General features: G+C 43.3%; 2 protein-coding genes and 1 long non-coding RNA gene across 5 annotated transcripts; all 3 read right to left on the minus strand.

Annotated features, from left to right (window-relative positions):
- Window positions 1-35: 35 nt before the first annotated feature.
- On the minus strand, window positions 36-3,244 carry LOC113463461 (protein RADIALIS-like 3). Its single transcript, XM_026808876.4, has 2 exons — window positions 2,816-3,244; window positions 36-199 (listed from the first exon to the last, which is right to left on the minus strand). The coding sequence occupies exons 1-2, from the start codon at window positions 3,094-3,096 to the stop codon at window positions 172-174; spliced, it is 309 nt and encodes a 102-aa protein (XP_026664677.1). The 5' UTR covers window positions 3,097-3,244; the 3' UTR covers window positions 36-171.
- Window positions 3,245-11,918: 8,674 nt separating this feature from the next.
- Window positions 11,919-12,420, minus strand: LOC149768464 (uncharacterized). The gene is made up of 2 exons (XR_016399649.1): window positions 12,281-12,420; window positions 11,919-11,978 (listed from the first exon to the last, which is right to left on the minus strand). It is a non-coding gene; the product is annotated as an uncharacterized LOC149768464 (long non-coding RNA).
- Window positions 12,421-14,126: 1,706 nt separating this feature from the next.
- On the minus strand, window positions 14,127-20,567 carry LOC103718157 (CBL-interacting protein kinase 1-like). 3 transcript variants are annotated; one of them, XM_008806845.6, is made up of 13 exons: window positions 20,105-20,567; window positions 19,938-20,000; window positions 16,983-17,054; window positions 16,758-16,865; window positions 16,488-16,568; window positions 16,336-16,389; window positions 16,117-16,242; window positions 15,668-15,883; window positions 15,376-15,480; window positions 14,880-14,996; window positions 14,642-14,704; window positions 14,476-14,550; window positions 14,127-14,380 (listed from the first exon to the last, which is right to left on the minus strand). In XM_008806845.6, exons 1-13 carry the CDS (start codon window positions 20,273-20,275, stop codon window positions 14,255-14,257), a joined length of 1,377 nt encoding a protein of 458 aa, XP_008805067.1. In that variant the 5' UTR covers window positions 20,276-20,567; the 3' UTR covers window positions 14,127-14,254. The 3 variants fall into 3 exon arrangements, with proteins under 3 accessions (XP_008805067.1, XP_038979728.1, XP_088573292.1); XM_039123800.3 differs by lacking the exons at window positions 19,938-20,000; window positions 20,105-20,567 and adding an exon at window positions 17,910-18,793; XM_088717166.2 differs by lacking the exons at window positions 19,938-20,000; window positions 20,105-20,567 and adding an exon at window positions 18,068-18,459.
- Window positions 20,568-20,849: the final 282 nt, after the last annotated feature.

Consider the following 20,849-nt stretch of genomic DNA (forward strand, 5'->3'; position numbering starts at 1 on the left):
TTTCACAATTTACATGTTAGTATATCAGTGTTGCCTAAACAAGTGTCAAGGATATGTAATGAATGAAGTGCCAAGCTTGAGCTTTGAGCAAAATTACTTGTATACAGTAAATCAGTGATCGGCTTTTGCAATTGAGAAGAGCAGCAAAGTTGAGTTTCTGGCTGCAGTTGATCATTTTATATTCAGTTGAGCAAGCATCCTGCAGGAAAAAACCAGTGATATATCAGCCTGATAGTTGAGGAAGACCGTCGAAATAAGGGAAGATGATGCAACATTCAATAGGAACTTAGGATCATCTTAGATTTTTAAGAAACAAATGTTAAGATGTGTTTGATTGGCATTAGATTTTTTTGGGTGCAGATCTTAATTTAATAAGCGGTAGGTATTATTTGATCTGCTTTTATATAATAAATACTACCTTCTCTGATTGTCCACTTACGCACATTATCAAATGGGAGGGGAAAAGAGTTTTCTCCTCTCTCTTTTATCTTTAAGAACAAACTGGAGATAGTGCAGGTCTCCTCGAAGGATAAATGTCTAGTTTCTTAACTTATATAGAGCTATGTGCCATTGTCCAAATGTAAGTCTACCAGATAAATAAGTGGAACATATATCCTGCTAAATATAACAAATTAAAAAAAAAAATATTTTACTTGACATCCGTCCTAATTAGTGGTCTTGGTGAAACAAGCATTATGAGTTCATACATAGGTTGCATGAGACACTTTATAGAGGCTACCGTGATTTATTAAAAGGACACTGATGATGAACTTGTTTTGAAAACATAGAAGTCCAAAAAACTACAATGATTTTTACAAGATATGGACAAAAAAGTTCTCTTTTCTTTGGACAGAAAAGATTTCAGTTTGACAGGTGAAGTGCATATGTAGACATGGTTTCGTAACACATAAGAATGTTAAGTGTGAAACAAGTTCGATGAGAAACACAAACTAGTCTCACATGAAGGAATGAATGGGATATAGGCAGGCATTAGAGGAGGAGGTCAAACCTCACGCTGAGGTCATTGAGAAATTTTTTCAGAGCCACGAATGCTCATACTGCCATTTCCATGCGCCTCTAAAAACAGTTTGTCTTAACACAGAAACTGAGAAGTATTTGAAGAAACAGGAACAGCATACAGAGGATGCCTCTACATGACAAGAATACATGTTATACGCTTGCTCATAAAACTGTGAGTAAATCTTGATAAAGAGATTTTTGAAAGCACATCCTAGAAATGGCTCACAAGGCTGACAAACCTGGGGGTTTAGGATAGTGAGTCACACATAAGGAAAAGAATAGAAGTATTTGAGAAATAGAATGAGTCTTTGCTGATCAAACTAGAATTTAGTACACTGTTGATAGCATCATTGCATATAGAGCTTTTTTTCATGACAAACAAAGAGGTGAATCATGTAGATGTTAGATGGCAATTACATATTATTTCAAGTTCAGAATAGGATACGAGCCTGCCCATGACTGAATTATGAAGCAAAGCAAATTAAAGTGGAAAATCATGATAAGGATGAAGTAAAGGTTATGAATGGAAGAAGAACATAGAGAACTGAGTCAACTGATGTCGTCATTCTCGAGATACGAGAAAGCAGTCGGCGAAGGCTAAGCAATAGATAATGTAAGATCAATTCGTACCATTTTGGATAACTTCATCAAGGATCTAGTGAGAAAATAATGCTCAAGAGAAGATGTATGACGGAACTTATAAAGAATAAACATATATCTAGATGGAATAAGGAGCTGCCACAAATGAAAATGGCTTGTTAAAGATGCATAGCAAAATAAAGGATATAGAGCAGCAGTTAGCACATTCTAGGAGGGTACCTCTTCATAATCCCAGCCTTACATGAAAGGAAGGGCAGTTCCTATAGGACATATCAAGTGAAGAACTATCAGGTACTCTTAGAAGAATTGCAATCAGAGGTAGTGCATAGAGAATTATTCTTGGGGGAGAACAAGAACAATACAGGGGATAACAAAGAGATATGCTATAACTGAAGCAACACCATGCAGACTATGACGATAAATTTTTGTTTTTGCACCTTTCCTAATAAGAAGTACTACAAATGTTACTACAAGCTTTTCCCAGATTCGTGAAAATCTGAAGTATGAAATTGTTATGCGATGCTCTAGCAATAAAGAAGCATCAAGCTTACGAGTGGCTGAGAACATGAAAAGCAGAAAACTTCCAATTCAAGTATTTAACCTATATTTAAGGCAGATATTCTGTTAGATACATGCTGGGGCATAGGTTAAGAGAACGAGGTCCAAAGTAGCAAGGCAGCGACAAAGTGTTGACAGCAAGAATAACTTATGTGCATATGTACCATCCAACATAAAAATTGTTCAGTGCATGAATCTTGAATTCCATAAGAGAAAATTTTGTTTTGTTGGAAGCCTGATTAGATGCATGACATAGTCAAAAAAGGGCAAAGGGCATACGAAAAGCAAAAAAGAATAATTCGTGATCTTCTTCTTGAAATCGCTTGGATCGTCATCAAGACAACCAAGCAAATTATAGCTTGAAAGGTAGTTTCAGTTATGATTGTCAGAAAGAGGATTAACACAAAATGAATGGTGGAAAAGTATATGTAAAGAGGAATAACTAAAAAGGGCATATTATGGTGGCCAGGATACTGCAGAGCAGAATCGAAGTTCTTTTGATTTATTTAGATGAAATAAGAAAAACCAGCCAACAAATCATGCAAACATGCTTAAGCTTTGAATTTGACAAAAAATACAGCAACTAAATTAATGCTCAGTTTCTTTCCTTTTTTTTCCCTTGAAGTGTAGTACTTACTCTTGGTCTTCATCTGTCCAACAGGCATCTTGTGTGTCATTGAGCACTGCACTGACTGCATGATCCAATCTACCAGATTCAATGATATCCAAATCCTCTACAAGGACCTCATAATGCCTCTTCACCTCCTCTGCACTCTTCCTGCCTCCAATAATGGATGCAACTGCCTCCCACCTATCAGGATTTCCTTCATCGACCGCCGCCAGCGCTAACTCAAACAACTTGTTGTCTTCCCAACTCCAGCTAGAAGGAACATTCCCACTTTCATCAGTATCTTCCATAGCCAACTTCCTTAGCTTTCTCCAGTAGGAAACTATATATAAAAAATAACAAGAAAAGAAAGAACAAAAGGATTAAATTTCGAAACCCATATTTAAATTGGATTGAAGGAGAACACTGAGGAACTATGAATAGAAATCAAGAGAGCTTCCTTTCAGCACAGCAAAGAACTTTTCCCTTTCTGTATTTACATACAAATTTTTGTGGGTGAGATTGCTCTTGTTATCACCTTCAAACCATAAGTCCACACATAAAAAACACAATGATACACAAACTGCTGTATGTAGGAAAAAATATCTCATCTTATGCAACACCATAAATGTTAGAACTTGTTTTTCTATTTGTCTCACATCACAAACATGAAGGCAAAGGGAATAAGATAACCCCAATGGATAACTACCAGTATCAAACGCCCCTGGCTGGGTCAAAACTAGTACAGTTAAACGACACTAGATGCATCATTCACTAATTATATCCAGGCTTATTGATCCCAATTCCATGTGGCCAAGACCACACAAACGAAGCAAAAAGCATCAACACTCAACACCATGTATCTCACCTACTCCATTATATTAAAACAATACGATTTGTGACAAGAAATAGTATGATTCCGAGATACCCGTTACATCATATACTAATTCAAAGACCAAGTATCCCATTTATTTATGTAATTTTAAAGCGTATCAAATTAGCTAGAATCCTAACACTAAGAGCTTAGCCACTTGGATTCCGATTCGAATATGACAAAGACTTCAAACAGCCTCCTTTCCTCGATGATAACGTGGAGAAGCTGCTTTTCTTGATGTTGACTGAATATTCTAGAGAGAGGATTGGAGATTCTCTTCTCCTATTGGTGCGATATATATAGAGAAGAATATTTCATCTATTTGGGCTTGGAACCTCACAAGGTTCGTTTTCTATGTGAAGATGAATATTTCTAATTCAGGACTTCTGGAGTCATTTTTTTTTCCTCTGACGTAAGACCTCTTTGTTCTATTGCTTCTTTAAAGAATAAACAAAAGGGACGAGGTCCTTAAAATAGTATTCGGAGAGTAAGATATTGAGGACTCTAGATGTAAGTTTATTATCTTACTTAAAAGTAATTCGTAGTCAATTTAGGGGGTTTCGGTGATAAGGTAGGCCTAGCGATTACTTTTTGGGTACTGGTTCGACTTCACAATATCTGGTTTGATTGGTGGACCAAACAATAATTTATGTGCACTTAGGGATGCTTTGTAATTTAATCCTTGCAAAACCAGTCCCGTCAACCTGATTGCCGGAACTAGTTTAACTTTTGTGGCAGTTGCTTGGTTACTATACTTAGCTGCAATTTAAGTTAAAAGAAGGAGGTTATTTGTAATTTTTCCCTGTGATAAAAATGAATTGACCTGGCCATCTGGTGTGCTGAAACTAGTTCAACCCTTAGCCAGGCAGTTTGGTACCGGACTTCAAAATAGTTTGAGGTCCATTTTTTGACTTGAAAGTTTAACCCCGCAAGAAAGATAAACCAATCTCGGCACCGTCACTGACAAGACTAGTTCTTATTTTAACGCAAACCGGCGAGTTGGTAGGGACAAACATAGCCAAGAAGTTGCATGTAATTTTATTGCAACTAGTCCATATTACTGAACTCCAGAAAAGGCTCGTGGAATAGAAAGTTCAACCATAGTGGATTAGGGTTAGGGTTAGGGTTTACTCTATTGAAAAGAAGATGGATTCTCAAGTATTGGAGCTGTATGCCTTGTGCGAACTGACCATTGTTGCTTCAATCTTCGTGCACTGAGTGGAGTGTTTCATCGAACAACTTCTAGCCGTCGGCGATGGCGAGCGGGATGGAAGCGAGGGCTAAAGAGGAGGCCGGCGAGGGTCGGGATGAGCGGGCAAGCAAGAGGCCGCTTGGTAGCGGAGCAAGGCTGGTGCCGAGAGTGGCCGAGACCACCCCTTTATGGTCGAACATGGCGCAGGCCCCTCCTCTGCTATCGGTTTGGACCAGCCATCGCATCTCGAAGGAGGAACTTGAGGTGCTCCAGCGCCACTTCACCGAGGTGCTGGAGCTGCCGTCGGAGCGTGTGAAGAGGGCCCGGAGCGCTTGGGCGACGATGACAGTGGTGATCCGGAGCTTGGGGCAGAGGGTGCCGGCGGACTAGGTGGCCCGAGAGCTATGGGCCAAGGGGAAGTTGGAGTACGAAGTGATGTCTTCCCAATAGCAACGAAGCTTCCTACCGTTCACTTCAGGTGTCGGGAGGATTGGGATGCCGCTCTCCGGAATGGGCCATGGCTGGTGGTGGGCCAGCTGCTGGCCATAGAAGAGTCGAAGGCCGATTTTATGACAGGGGTCAACACAATCAGTAATGGTCTGGATCCGGGTGTCATGTTTTGCTTCCAGAATACTGAGAGCTGAAGTCCATCTTGGACATTGCGGGCCAGCCGCTGCCCATCGACGACTGCACCGCCCAACTCAGAAAGTTGGGATACACCCGAGTGAAGGTCAAGATCAACGCACTCGACCCTCTAAAGCCGTAGATTTTCATCCAAGGGGAGGAGCAACGGTTTTGGCAGGTGTTTGTGTATGAAAACTTGTCGGCCTTCTGCTTCTCCTGTGCTTGGATTGACCACTTGGAGAGTAGTTGCCAACAGCCCGCCCTACTGCCGGAGGCAAGGGAGGAAGCAGATCTGTCCCCTCCGGCCAATGATAAAGGAGGCACCAATTGGAGAATTGGCGTAACCGGAGGGAGGGTGGGAGCTGAGCGAGGGCAACGGGCGGTATTTGGCCCCTAGCTAGCCACCAACCATTTCCGCCAGCCGAGGATGGTCAACGTCATGGCAAAGTTGAGGAAGGAGGCGGCCCCCTCCTCCCAGTCGACCTCGGGGCTGGCCTTCTCCCAGTCGAAACCAAGTTCCTTGAGGAATCAACCAAGCTCCCCCGAGTCACCGCCGGATTCTGACGGCTGGAAGAAGCCGAAGAAAGTGGCTCGGAGGAGCTCGTCGGAGAAAGGGTTTTTAGTCGGTGAGTCGAGGTCGTCTATAGAGGAGACGAGTCAGGCCCATCCAAACTCGGAGTCCCATCCAAGTTAGCTGAGTAGGGAGGCCGTCGCAAGTTGGGCCACAGGCGAGCAAGCACTGGGCCAAGCTGAGCTAAGGTGGGTTGACGAGGTTATGGCGGATGCTATTGCAGGCTGGGGCCCATGGAAGCAAGCCAGAAGCCCACCGAAGGAACAACGAGCTTGTGGGCTAGTGGGATCGGGATTGAGCCCACAGAGGCCCGCATCCTCCGAGCCGAGAGAGAGGACAAGGGCACTTGGGGACGATCGGCCTCGTCTTTGGAGCCAAAGCCCCTGACGGTAAGCCAAGGGGTGGACCGCGAGAAGCGAGGGGAGAGGCGACTAGTGGCATGAACGTCAAGCAAGGCGAGAAGGCTAGCCTCCCTCCTCAGCCTCAGTCAAAGAAATTTAGGACGGACACCGAGGGGGCTCCTCCCCTGGAGGGTGTGATTGGCCTCGGTCCCGAACTAGGGGGGGTCAGCTGCTGTGGAGAGCCGGTGCGCATCAGCCTAGTTGAAACCAGCCACCGAGGGGACCCTTGAAGGCGGGTGCTCGTTGTAGGGACCCATGGTTGTGTATGGGGACCCTATTCATCCTCGAGCCGAAATGGGCCCAAGTGGGCCTAGTTATGAACAGGTGGTTCAGGTGCTACAGTGGGCCCTACAGGGGCCAACCAAGAGCTTGGGACCGCAGAGGTGCGACGAAGGCTGCAGAGCAGTTGGGGCCGAAGGACAAGGTGCAACACCCCCTTACCACCTACTCTGAATGAAGATCTTACTTTGGAATTGTCAAAGAGCTAGAAAACCTTCTTTCAGCCCAGCCTTTAGAAGACTGGTCCAATTGCGTGATCCTGAGGTATGTGTGTTGTTTGAGACCCGCCTATCCGAGGGTAGTCTCCAATGTGCGAGGCAGGTCATTCCTAGATCCTGGGGGTTCTATGCTTTGGAGTTCCAGTGATTATCTGGTGGCATAATCGTAACGTGGAGAGTGGGCTCCTGTAACCTTGATGCCTTCCACAACTGCAACCAGCAGGTCACATTGGTCATTTTTGAAGGATGTGAGCCCCCGTGGGTCCTGTCTGCTGTCTACGCTAGCATGGACTACAGGGAGAGGAGGGTGTTGTGGGTTGAGGTAACAAATTTGATCCAGCAGGGGTACCCATCCTTGGTCGTTGGGGATTTCAACTGCATTGACGGCCTTGAGGAGAACGTGGGTGAAGGCCTTCTCCAACAAAGCTGAAGTCAGGGAGTTCCAAGACTTTCTCCTATGGTGTGGGTTGGCCGACCTTGGCTTCTTTGGACCGCAATTCACCTGGTGCAACAACATGGCCGGTCGAGCACGCATTTGGGAGAGGATCAATCGGTCCTTTGCCACGACTAGTTGGGTTTAGTGCTACCCGAATTTTTGGGTGAGTCACCTATTCCGAATTGCATCGGACCACTGTCCAATCTTGGTGAGTACCTTAACCCCTACTATGCATCATAGTCCTTTTTGTTTTGAAAAGATTTGGCTCTCCTATTGTCGATCGTGGGATGTCGTTCGGGAGGTCTAGAAGCTGCCTCTGTGGGGTGATCCTATGCATAGAGTGACCTGCAAGTTAGCTATGACCAGGCATAGGCTGCATAGGTAGAGCCGAGAGGAGGTGAGCAATATTTTTAGGAGGGTGGAGGAGATAGAAGCTTCCATTGCATATCTCCAGGTTCATGAAGAACGCAGGGGGGCCTAACCGAGGGAGAGCAAAGGGAGCTCAGGATGCAGTTGGCCAGGCACCACTCTCTTCTCATGCAGCAGGAGGTACTGTGGAGGCAAAAGTCCAAGATACAATGGATTGTGGAGGAGGATTAGAACACTAGATTCTTCCACCAGTTGACTATCATCTGAAGACAAAGGAACAAAATCAGCAGCATTAGGGATGCTAGCAGTCAAGTGATAAAGGATTCGGACGCCATTAGGAGGATACTAGAATAGTTCTTTAGATCCACGTGGACAGATCAGAAGGGTGATGGAGGAGTAATGAGTGAGCCGGCACCTGTGGTGGAAATTTCGGAGGAGAATGAAGCCTTGGTCAGAGCATTGGAAGTCCAGGAGGCTCTCTAGTCCCTGGGTGAGGATAAAGCCCTGGGGCCAGATAGTTTTCTCCCTATCTTTTTTAGAAGGTATTGGCACATAATCAGGCAGGATGTGACGGCGGCAGTTCTGCATCTCTTCACCACCTCCAAGATGCCTCGGGACTAAAAGCAAACATTCATCAGTCTGATCTTGAAGAGACAGGGTCCTATAGAGCCGAGCCACTTTCGTCTGATTAGTTTTTGTAATACTCTGTATAAGGCCATTGGGAAGTTCCTGGTGCACAGGCTGAGGGGTATCCTACCCAGAATCATCAACCCTCAACAAGGGGCCTTTGTTGGGGGGCACTGCATCTCCGACAATGTGATGATTGCCCACGAGTTTGTGGTCGACCTCCAACGAGCCCCGAGGGAAGGAGTCTGATGGGAGTCAAGCTGGATGTGGATAAAGCTTATGACAGGATAAGATGGAGCTTTGTGGTCCACTCTCTAGAGTCCTTCAGTTTTTATCCGGTGTGGATCAAATAGATCTTAGGCTGCATCCAGCTCTCATCTTTTGCCATCCTTGTGAAGGGCTCCCCCATCCTTGAGATAGGGGTGCCCGCTTTCACCACTACTATTTTTTATCTGTACAAATGCACTATCGAGAGTGCTCTGGTATGCTATGGAGACTCAGACAATGGAGGCGTATAGCCCAGCACCAAGATCGACTCAGATCTCACACTTACTCTTTGTTGATGGCTGCATGCTGCTGGCCCGTGCGACGAGATGCTCGGCGCAGGCGATTCGGAGGATTCTTGTGGAGTATTGTGCGGCATCTGGAAAGCAGGTCAACTTGGCCAAGTCGCCTATTTGCTTCAGCTCCAAGAGCAAGCCAAAGGTGAAGTCTTCCATTATGGAGATCCTGGGGCTAGGGGAGTAGGAGGTCACCTTGGTGTATTTTGGGGTGCCGATTACTGAGCGTTGATTTTGCAGGAGAGAGTGTGCCTCCTGAGAGCAGGGCATTAGGCACGGGTTGGAGGGGTGGCAGGAAAGCTCCCTGTCTATGATGGTCAGAGTTACCTTGGTGCGGTCGGTCCTCAATTTGATCTCGATATATCTCCTCTCCAACACTATTGTACCTCTTGCACCACTGAGGGCCATGGAGCGGCTATTTAGAAGCTTCATCTGAAGTCGTCGAGGGGAAGGGAGAGGTGTTCATTTGCTAGCTTGGGACATGATCTGTCTATCAACCAGTGGTGGTGGTCTGGGGTTCACTCGTTGTTGGAGTAGCGGGAGGTTATTGCTACCAAACATGTGCCCAGGTTCCTCCTTGAGCTTGACAGCCTTTGGGGTTCTTTGAAGAGGGCCAAGTACGAGACTCCAGTCGAAGCATCCACCTTCCGCATTGGGCGCTATAGCTCGTTTATCTGGAGAGAGATTTGTGCTTGGGGCCCTTCTATCCTCGTTGCGATCAGGTGGGAGATTGGAGACGGGCTGGCGATTGATATTCTTGAGGACAGTTGGTTAGTTGAGATGCCGCTAAGTGGTTGGCCCACTTTTTTTGATCCGGGGTGTTTGGCAGGGCGTAGAGTCTGTGATCTCTTCGTTCCAGAAGAGCGGAGGTAGGATGAGGGTCTCATTCGGCAAGCCTTTAGGGAGGCCCTGGCTGAGAGAGTCTTGGCTCTATCGATAGCGGTGGAGATGAGAGCGGATAGGAGGGTCTAGAGTGGCTCTGGAAGGTCAAGAGTAAACGCTCTAGACCTCCAGGGCTTGGTGGCTAGGGCCCCAACTTGATAGTTAGAGGGGACCTAAATCTAGAGGCTGTGCATCCACCCCCGTGTAGCCATGTTCATCTGGAAGGTAGCTTGGAGATGTCTGCCGACCAGGAGTGTATTGGCCAGTGAAGGGGTAAGGGTCTCCCCAGCCTATGAAGCCTGTCTGAAGGTGGAGGAGTCCATTCAGTCATGTCCTTTTTTGTTGCTTGCAAGCGACCTAGATTTGGCGGTACGTGGGGATCGCACCGAACTTCGGGCACTTCTTGGCTTTGTTGACGGCATCTTTGAGGAGGCCAAGCAAGGTGGAGTGGGGGGTCAGATGTACCTATCTGGCCTGTCATACATGGCTGGATAGGAACATCCGAATCTTCGAGAACAGGTGGGTCCATTCGAGGGTTGTGGCGGATAGAGCTCTTATTCACGTGTCCGAGGTCATCAGTACTGCATCATTTTGTTCCTTTAAGACAGCTAGGGATATCTGGGTCTCCCACTCAGCTGAGTCAGCGACCAGGTTTGTCTTTATTTCTTGGGAGCTCTCACCTCCTAGCTTTTTTAAAGTAAATTTCGACGACAATGTTGCTGAGAGAGGAGAAAGTAGGGGTGTGGGCTTTATTATTAGAGACTACCACTCCAGACTTGTGGTGGCCGGTGGACGACGAATCTATAACACCTCTATCATTGGAGCTAAGCTGAGAGCGGCATGCAAGGCATACTCTGGGTGTGGATTGCATCCACCACGAAAAGGATTCAGCTACGGTGATCGAGTGGGTTCGAGGTCGGCATACTGCATCGGACGGGCAGCTTCTGCTCCACGACATCCAGAGGCTCGCAGGAGACTATGGCTCCTTTTGGGTGACCCATATTTATCGAAAGGAGAACAATGCAGCTGGCTGGGTAGCCTCCTATATGACGCATCACTCTGGTGGGTTCCTCTGGGTGAACCAAGCAGATGTTCTTTATTCTCTTTCCGAGCTTCTTTTTTCTGATTTTTCTTAGCTGCTCTCATATGTGTGTCGTGTGAAGCGTTGGTGTACCCAAAAAAAAGAGAAGAAAGTATTGGAGATGCAGTCTACCCCTAATCCTTCTTCCTTCCACTAGGTGTTCATAAAATTTGAGAGAGTTGTTCAGATAATTGCAGTGTTATTTAGGAAAGGTTTCATCTTTTCATCTTTTTATTCCAATCCATTCTTTCCCCCTATCTTGTAGAATTCTTTTGGGATCTGTCTGACACGGTCTTATTTCATATTTAATTGTAAAAATTTTTCATGATAGCATCATGCCAGAGGTCAGATTTTGGAAATTCCACAAAAATGTCTAGTTTCTTATAATCATTCAGAAGATGAAATTTTGTGTTATGATCCATCACTCAGAAGAAATTGTATTATAATGATTTTAGGTAGCTGCAGTCTTTTGATCTTTCCACCACAACATCAGCAAAAGCAACTGAGATTTAATTGTATAATTCCTTATACCAAATGCTTGCAATGAATCATGATGAAGTGAAAAGGTGAAATTTTACATGGGGATGAATTATAATTCAGCATATAGTTGACATGTTTTTTTTCTCTGAGTAGCTTCCAGTTCAGCATCAATCCCAAATAATTTGCAACAAGAATTGATGGCTATATGTATGATAGAAAAAAGGGATGGAGTATCTGATGTGGTACAATAAGAGCAGAATATCTCTTAAATGTTCAGAATCAAACTGACGGCAGGTGCATGAGCATCTTTTAATCAAATACATTGCCAAATTGGAGCTTTAAACAAGCAGAAAGCTTAAAGAAAAGATCAGGAATGTTAGGTAAAGTAGCCCCAAAATGCAAAAGAGATCAAAAGGGGTCACAGTACGCTCTTTCAATCCAATAGAATGAATAACTTATGGAAGTTTACAAATGACAGCTCTGTATATAATCTATCGCCTTGAGGCAGTCTCCCAAGCTCCATTCAGACTTGCTTTCAGTTCTTGAAATCAATGCTTGTCCCCCCAGCATCTTCTCATTCTACTTTTGGAAGAAGAGAACTGTTAGAAAGAACATATTCAGCTGAATTATTGCCTTGATCTGCTCAAGCAATCAGGTATGGGTTTTCTGGTTCTAACATGCATCAATTAACAATGTATGATCCATTGCTTGTTCTTCATTGAGCTCAATGAACTGCCTTATTTTGTAAGTTGCTTCAATACAAATTACTGTTACCACAATGGAGGAAAACTTTTAAGAGTTTTCAATTGTGACTGTATATTTGACCTCATATTAAACATACTATGATCTCTGATACATTTAATTATTGGGGTAATAACATTATTCAAGAGATTTGGATTACCTTATTGAAGAAGACCTGATCTGCATGTTCTAATGGTTCAATGCAGCTGAGCCTTTAGGTTCCTCTCTTCAGTAAAAGATTAAAGAAGGATAGAAACACAAAATAAACCCTTCTTCCTGCAACTATTCAAGATGGCTGCTCTGCAATTTCACTGTCATTTCAACTGTCATAAATTTGTAAGCAGGATATAGCAGCATCAATGATAAAATTAACATGGGCTAGTCTTACAGCCAGAAGCTCTGTTTTTTTCTGAAAGAAGTCTAAGCTCCTAAAATCCACATGAGGATTTGCGAGTTTCAAACAACAACAACAACAACAAAAAAAAAACTTGTGTAAAATAGATCCCAAAATTTATGGGAAAACTTTCTTTTTTCAAGTTCTTTTGACTTGTCTGAAAAGCTACCTAATGGGCACTAAAAAGAGTTCTATTTGTACCAACCAAACAACCAAGAAATCACGAAGTTAGTAAACTCAGACACAACAACATATGAAAACAAACATAGTGAAGAGAGAGAGAGAGAGAGAGAGAGAGAGAGAGAGAGAGAGAGAGAGAGCCAGGGAAGAGGCAGTGCATGGGAAGAGCAGCAACAACCAAAGATCTCTCTCGCTCTCCTCCTCCTCTCCTGAATGCTTGATGCTTTGAGTTGGGAGTGTATGTGTGTGTGTTGATGACCCCATCCCATGCTCCACCTCGTCCCTGTCTTTTGCCCTCCCTGCTCTCTCTACTGACCTCAACACCTATTCATACACGTACATCTCTCTCCATCTTTCTCTCTCTCTTTTGCAAGCTTCGTTTTTGGCTCCATTACTGCCTCTTTCTTCTGCAGTCAAGAACCATGCGACCTTGGAGCTTATATAAATTTACCCATATCGAAAGATAGAGATGCAGCTCAAAGCGATGGAAGGGGCTGTCGTACTTTCTCCCACCAGTTTGGTGGTCACGTACCGGTTGGAACTTTGGAAGTACAAAGTGACGCCATTTCAAACTCGTTAGACTAGTACGCCAAACGCACCTGCAGTACATCGAATTGCTCTGTTTTGTACTACGTTTCTTCGTTGATGGTGCTGAATTGTCCTACGAGTACTACGTATATAAAATTAGAGGAAATCATATGATAGGGAGCTGCTATAGTGATTGATCACATTTGTGGGAATATTTTTCTTTTCTTTTGGTAGACTTTGACTATTTTTTCTTAGGGGAATGCATATGCCTGGAATATCAACCGTGTTTTCTTTATTTTTTCTAAAAACCATTAGGCACAGGGACTGATAAATTATTATTATGGATAATTGCTAATTTGTCATTTCGTTTTTTTTCTCTTTACTTAAATAGTATTTGCAGCAAAAAAAAAAAATTACGGCCCACCAAACTTTTTGAGACTTTACTTTTGAATCTAAAAAGCAGGTTGAACCAGTGGTACCGATTCGATACTAGTTTGAACCGGTCCGAACCAATACCGAATCGGTTTAGTGGCCGAAGGCGATCCTTGATTTATACATTAATTAGATTGTGAGGTAACTATTGCAAAACCTCTGCATCCCAGATAGATTCAAATCCTTTTTCCTTTGTTTAGCCATTACTGGTGTGATCCTCCGCTTCTTTAGAAACTTCAACAAGATAGAAACCGAAATGGAGCTCCAAGCTTCAGCTAAGCAAGAAGCCTTTCTTTTGGGTACTATTCATTTGAATGCTTTAAAATTCACGCCTCCTGCTCTTATACCAGAAATTGCATTTTCCAAATCTAAGCATGAATAAAACTTCAGCAAGTCTCTTTTATGCCACAAGAAGGGGAAGATATTCATCCAGGTTTTTTTATGCGAGATGTCGAATGGTTGAAGCTTGGTGTGCCGCAAAATGATAATAGTTTAATGAGGGCAAACAATGTATGTTATCATAATTTTAAACACATCTAACATGGGGATTACAGCTTTTTTTCTCCCCATAAATCCACCTTGACTCAAAATGATACGCATTCACATTGCAACAACGGGCATTTCCTTTTCAAATCCAGTGAGCTCTGGCATCAAGGACTGCTTTGTCAAGAATTGTTGGCTGCTGCTACTACAAACCCCCAAATCATCTGATAACTTTGCACACAGCTGCAAGAACATAGGAGAATGAAGTATAATTTTACAGAAAACATTTAAAGATAAATAAACGTTTACACGATTGGCAACAAAAGATGGAGTTCTACCTGTCTATATAATGAAGAATCTCCATATGATTTTCTCAATTCCACAACATACAATGATGGGCTAAGCTCGAAAACCTGAAATTTTTAGATATCAAGCAATATTCTCAAGGCAGGCAGGCTTGTAAAATACCAGAACATGGGGCATAGTGATAGGCAGGAAATTTACCTCTGCAGCAGCTGAAAGGGACTGCGGGGTCATTGAGCCCTTGCATTGTTGCATAACTTTCAACTGCAAACAGGCATGATAGAACTTCAATGTCTCTTAGAAACAGATAAACATTCATGTAAAAAAGTTAAGAAAAAAATTCTTTCCATTGGCAACCTTGTATGATAAAACAAAGAAGATTTGCAATGAAGCACATATCCAACATTGAAATTTGAGGAATTGGTTCGGACATGCTAACCTTGCCATGGCATTTGTGAACTTGAAATCCCATTCCAGTGACAATGTCCTCAATCCTCTCAAACAAATCCTTCGGTGAGTAAGTTGAGGTGAATCTGATCTTCCTTTCGGAAACATCCTAAATTTGCAAGGCAGTTATGAGAAAAATAGTTATAATCATCTGAACCTTTTCGCATCTCTATGAATTATAGCAGAATTGGTTGTAAGACTGAGAGGTTATAAAAGAAACATCAAAGAACTTCCAAAGGATTTGTGACGTTAAAAAAAATGAACAGATCCACTCTCTCTCTCTCTCTTGAAAGGAGGGCAAAAGGAGCTATGCAGTCTTACTTTTCCAAGATCTAGAAAGATCTAGGCAGCTTTTTTATGCCTTTAAGCAAGCAAGAATTTTACATTGTCTAATTGAGTATCTAAACATGTCAACTGATATATTATACTGGGAATACAAACAAAGTGAAAAAACATGCCTAGGAGAGGAAAAATGAACAAGAGTTTACCTCTTTCTCAAAAAACCCAGAAAGATCAAGGGATGAAGACATTCCAATTAGCTCAAAAGCATTGATGTGAGTGTATATATTTCCATGTTCGTTGGTCTCCGCAACCTTCAGCAATAGCCAATCATTTATTCAGTTTCAATGACAAACTGCAGTTAATATTAAAGGAACTAGAACCAGAGGTTTTTGGCCTTTTCCTCTCTTTTGAAACAAAGAACTGCATGCGTGCATGTGTCCGTGCATGCATGCATGTGTGTGTGTGTGCGCGCGCGTGTGTTAGCATCATCCATGCTACCTCTTTGATTGAGAAGGCTTCATCATCAGAGCTTTTATCCTCTTCTTCCTCTTCCTCTTCAGGCATGGCAGGAACATAATCTTGCTTGAACCAACCATCTTCCTTGATTTGAGCCACATTAATCCGGGTATGCGGATTTGGATCAAGTATCCTCCTTATCATATTTCGAGCTCCAGGGGAAAGCCATTTAGGAATTTGAAATTCACCCTTGAATATCTAAATCAATCGAGGAAATTAGGGTAAAAAAAACTAATCTATATTGATATAAGCGTTGGATCAAAGCACACAAACTTAAATCTAAATAATATCAAAACTTGGCACATTTTCCAGTTGAAGTTTGCTAAGCATAAAATATTCATCACAAATAGCTCTGCGATAGGAAAGAATTTTTTCTTTTTTTTTTTTGTCATTGGTGGGGGTGTAGGTGGGGTGGTAAAATTCTTTGTTACCTTTTGATAAAGGACAGCAAGGTTTCTATCATCAAAGGGAAGATATCCAGTAAGAATAACATATAAGATGACGCCGCAAGACCATATGTCTGACTTAGCACCATCATATCCTCGGTTGGCAAGAACCTATATACATAATCACACGAAGTCATTTGCCTGCAGCTTGGTAGAAACAAATGGGAATTTCAAATCAGAGATAAAATACACATAATTTCTCACCTCAGGGGCAACATAGTTGGGACTGCCACAGGTCGTATGCAATAACCCATCATTCTGACACAGAAGATAGAAAAGATAAAGCATAAAGACTTGCAACACCTAAAGTATATTTACAGAGAAGCTGACTCTGGAACAAGCTTGTGAAGACATACCCCAAATTGTTGAGGTAAAGCACTAAGGCCAAAATCAGATATCTTAATGTTCCCTTCTGCATCAAGAAGCACATTCTCTGGCTGTAACCAAAGCAAGCAACATTAACATCTACAATCAAATTTTATCATCTTTGGATTTAAAGGAAATAAGTTTAACAGTAAAACAAATAACATGACACTGTCATTTAATTCAGTGTAGAATAATGGTCATATACAGCATGTAGAATTTTCATGATTTTTAATACTTAAAGTTCAATGAGTACTATTTACCTTCAAGTCCCTGTGGAAGACACCTTTGTCATGACAATAGCTCACAGCATCAATCAGCTGCTGGAAAAGCTTTCGTCCTTCACGTTCTGGAAGTCTCCCCTTCAATGCCTTCAATATCAATGGTTCATTACCATATTGCAATGGAAGGCATTCTCTAGCCGATATAAGAGGACAGTAATAGAGACAAAATTAATGGCCATAGATATAGGAAGCGAAGCTGCTTACAATTTTGTCAAATAGCTCACCCCCAGTTACGTATTCAAGGACCATGTAAATCTTGGTTTTGCTTGCCAAGACCTGCCAAAATGGAGATAAGGATATGCAAAAATGTCAGGATCTACGCCAAGGATTTCAAACAGATTAGATTTCATCAACAAAGAAAACTTTTTAAGCAAATCTGCAACTTAAGCGCTTCAAACTTCAAAAATAAAGCATGATAATTAGCCATTGGCATATGTAGAAATAATTGTGAGATAGACAGAAAAATTTTAAAAGAACTAGAATGGTTTGCATGAAATGGAGGGTGTTTCTAGGTTGTTGAGTCACGAGTGATTGTTCCTTTTTTTTGATAAGAATATGTTTAGCCCATATTAACTGAAGAGAAATGCAACAATGGTTACGGATAAGGAATCAGCATTATTATGTCACAAAATGGTAAATGGTGAAGAGTCTCCAAGCACATAAATTTGAATGTCACTAAGATGAGTATATCGAGGGGGTTTTGTGAAAACCCAACAAGACTAAAATCAGAAAAATGAGAACATGGGAGATAGCGGAACTATCAAATGGTAACCGTGAAGGAGAACTCGGTACAAGACAAAGTGATATGTCTTAAAAGGGCAAGAAAACCACGAGTAGGAAAACAGGTTAGGTTCAGAGTTGGAAAAGTGCATGAAACACCTAATACAACACGGTTGAAAGCTATGAGATAAGAGTGCAGCATTGTTTTGGCTTAACTAGCTGGTAAAATAATTAATGCAAACCACCAAGTTAAATAAACTTATCAATGAATAACGGCACGCAATATCATCAAATGACCCTAAACAAAAGCAATCATCTGAATGCACTATCTTCAAATGCATCTACAGAGAGCTCATATCTGTACACATAAAAGATTTAACCATTTGGTATCTTCAAATAGACTCCAGCTACCTTGCACTACGCTTCAATCAGCTAGTGCATGCCTAATCCTTAGAACCATGTTAACCAACGGCAAATGGTCTTGATGGGTCTCAGAACCGACCACAGCTCAAGACGAAAGACCGGCCAAAGCTCACCACAAAGCCTCCGGATTCCAATAAAAAGCCTACCATGTGGCAAGCCCAAAAGTGCGCGGCTGATTTTAAATTTCAAAGACCCCCTATAGTTGGCGACACCTCGGCTAAAATCTCGAACGGCCTTTGAGATCGCGCCAGCTAAACGGGCAGGATGCGATCCGCGTATGAAACCCCCGCGTTTGATTCTTGGAACGTGCGAGAGCCTGCCAATCCCCGCCGACCCGTATGTCCGAATTCTAAGGCGCCAGGCTCCTGCCTCCGCTTATACAATCCACTCCCAAAAGACCTTTCAGGTAAGTGCTCACATGCCGTGATAGACCACCGAGAACCTCCTCTGTTCTCTGAGCATCATCTTGATTTAGGCATCGGAGGGTCCTCCGTCGGATGCACTCTAGCAAAAGAAATTTCTTTATCTTTGTTATTTCATGTTGGAGCTTGAAGCCAAGATCCTGACAACTCTCCACCCCAATTGCATCCTTGCACGACAGAAATAGCCCGTCACCTGCAATAGGTTCAATCCATCTGCTACCTTGGAAAAGTGAATGAGAGCTATAATTTGAAAGGATAGGTATGGCAAAGGGGAATTATTATTGGCCGGATCACATGGCACTGGGCCTACACCACATGGTCCAGACCAGACGCAACCAAACAAAACAAGGGCCCACCATACTGCACCACACCTTTAGTCACCTTTAAAACTAGAATCCTGATTCCTGTATCAAAAAGTCCAATCCCGAACAACGAATTACGGCCAAGAGTATTGATTTCGCTTTGAACCGTTGGAAGTAGGCGCCCAAAAGAAACAGCAACAGTTAAATGGACGCCAGAGATTGGTCTAACCAAAGACCGAGCTGATCCACGCACTCGTAGCGGGCCCATGCGCGCGGGGACCAACCGAGAGCCACTTGCAGGGAGGACAAATGCAACGCGTCGCGCGTGGCAGCACGCACGGGAGGAGTCGGACCACCCTCTCCATATAAGGTGTAGACGGGCCCCACTAATCTGACGGCCGACGTTGATGACTGTGGCGACGCTAATCATAAAAGAAGGCAAAAAGACGAATGCCTCCGTCCAAAATTTCAGCATCAATATATACGTTTTAATTATTATTATATATTAAGAAGGCAAAAAAATCGCTATCATCGTTGATTTACGTCAGCTAACATATCCAACGGCCGAAAGTGCAAGATGAAACGAGTGGCCACCTTCGGCGATGAAAATTCCCTAACCAGGCCTCCAAAGGGGAGGTTGTATAAATGTAGTTATGACATCATTATTTTATATTATTTTTTTTGGTACATCGATTGTTCACACTATTCTCGTATGAGCACTACCATCTAAATTAAAAAAAAAGATACGATACAAAGATGGAGGAACGAATACAAGATACTAATCTTTCTAAAATGGTGAACAGCGAATGAGGCAATCCAATCAACAAGTCTGCTCACCTCTTAGTGTATATGCACAAGGAAGGCACCATACTTTCTCAATTGCCTTCATATGTCTAGAAACAGGATATTTGATATTATCACTGTTCAGATAACACACTATTTTAAATTATTTAAAAATTTTATCTATATAAAAAAAAAAAGGCCTACTTATCTTATGCACTGCAACACAGTAAATGTTAAAACTGATAACAGTGAAAATAACGGCGTCAATAAGATGAGGATAATAGCCAATGATTGTTTTATCAGGGAAAGAAAAAAGGAAAACCAAATATGGTAAACGTTAATTAAACCTTGTCGCAGAGAGCAAGGATGCCTAACGTCGCATATAATACATACTTACGGTTACTTACGGTGTTCCCAAAATAGCCCTCCCACACAAAAGTTCCCAAACTAACCTCCACAGAGAGAGAGAGAGAGAGAGAGAGAGAGAGAGAGAGAGAGAGAGAACGGACCTCGTATAAGCGGACAACGTTTGGATGCCGGAGAAGCTTCAGCGTACCGATTTCTCTCTTAATCTGCCACATTCGCAACCGAATTTACTACCCAAAGGCCCCCAGTTTCGAAGAGGAGAGAGAAGAAAATGGACGAAATTGGTGTCCGGAAAGGGCCTGCATGATACCTGGTCGCGAATCTGGAGGTCGATGACCCGCTTCCGTTCGAGAATCTTAACGGCGTAGCTCTGGCCGGAGTCGATCCTCCGCGCGTGCTTCACCTTCCCAAAATTGCCCTCCCCCAGCGTCCGCCCGATCTCGTACTTCCCCAGCCGTACAATCTCCCCGCCCTTCGTCATCCGCCGGGCGCCGGTCTCCGGACACCGATTACCGTCGGCTGCGGAGGACGAGAACACCCTTCTGAGCTTCGAAAGCCGGAGGCCGGTGGAGACACCGGGGACTTCCTCTGCGAGAGAGAAATAGAGGGAGGTGCAGGAGAGCCCAGAGTGACGTTTATAGCGTTGGGAATTGGGATGCTAAAGTCGAGAGTCCCGTCACCGCTTGTTGTTATGACTGAGAAAGATTCGTTTGGCGACGCGGGCAGCTGGCCACAAGGAGCGGTTGGGTTAGCCAGCTTGGGGAGTGGATCCCGACCGGGGGGTGACGAGATCTTGAAAAGTATAAAATAAGGGTGGGGGCCTCGGTTTCTGCTTCAAGTGTGTAATTACTGAAATAACCTTTTAGTGTAGAGAAAAGACCGTTGCTGTTACGTATAACCGCGGGAACAGCTCACCGGGAAGACCGTATGAGAGTGGTGGCAGCGCGCCATGTTGTCACCGTATCATTACGAGGTTATGAGATCTTATTATTGGCATATAAAAATAGTTATTCTACTCATTACAGAATACAGTGTTTATTGTTATAGCATATGGA

Source organism: Phoenix dactylifera, chromosome 2, assembly GCF_051530095.1.
Source record: "Phoenix dactylifera cultivar Ajwa chromosome 2, Ajwa_hap1_PhDact_Kaust_v1.1, whole genome shotgun sequence".
NCBI lineage: Eukaryota > Viridiplantae > Streptophyta > Magnoliopsida > Arecales > Arecaceae > Phoenix > Phoenix dactylifera.

Coding starts and splice junctions, on each gene's coding strand:
- LOC113463461 (XM_026808876.4), bottom strand. CDS start 3,096: ATGGAAGATACTGATGAAAGTGGGAATGTTCCTTCTAGCTGGAGTTGG. Junction 200..2,815: donor TGGACAGATGAAGACCAAGA/GTAAGTACTACA, acceptor TTTTTCCTGCAG/GATGCTTGCTCAACTGAATA.
- LOC103718157 (XM_008806845.6), bottom strand. CDS start 20,275: ATGACGAAGGGCGGGGAGATTGTACGGCTGGGGAAGTACGAGATCGGG. Junction 17,055..19,937: donor ACGTTGTCCGCTTATACGAG/GTCCGTTCTCTC, acceptor CCATTTTGGCAG/GTCTTGGCAAGCAAAACCAA. Junction 14,381..14,475: donor ATTCTTCATTATATAGACAG/GTAGAACTCCAT, acceptor ATGTTCTTGCAG/CTGTGTGCAAAGTTATCAGA.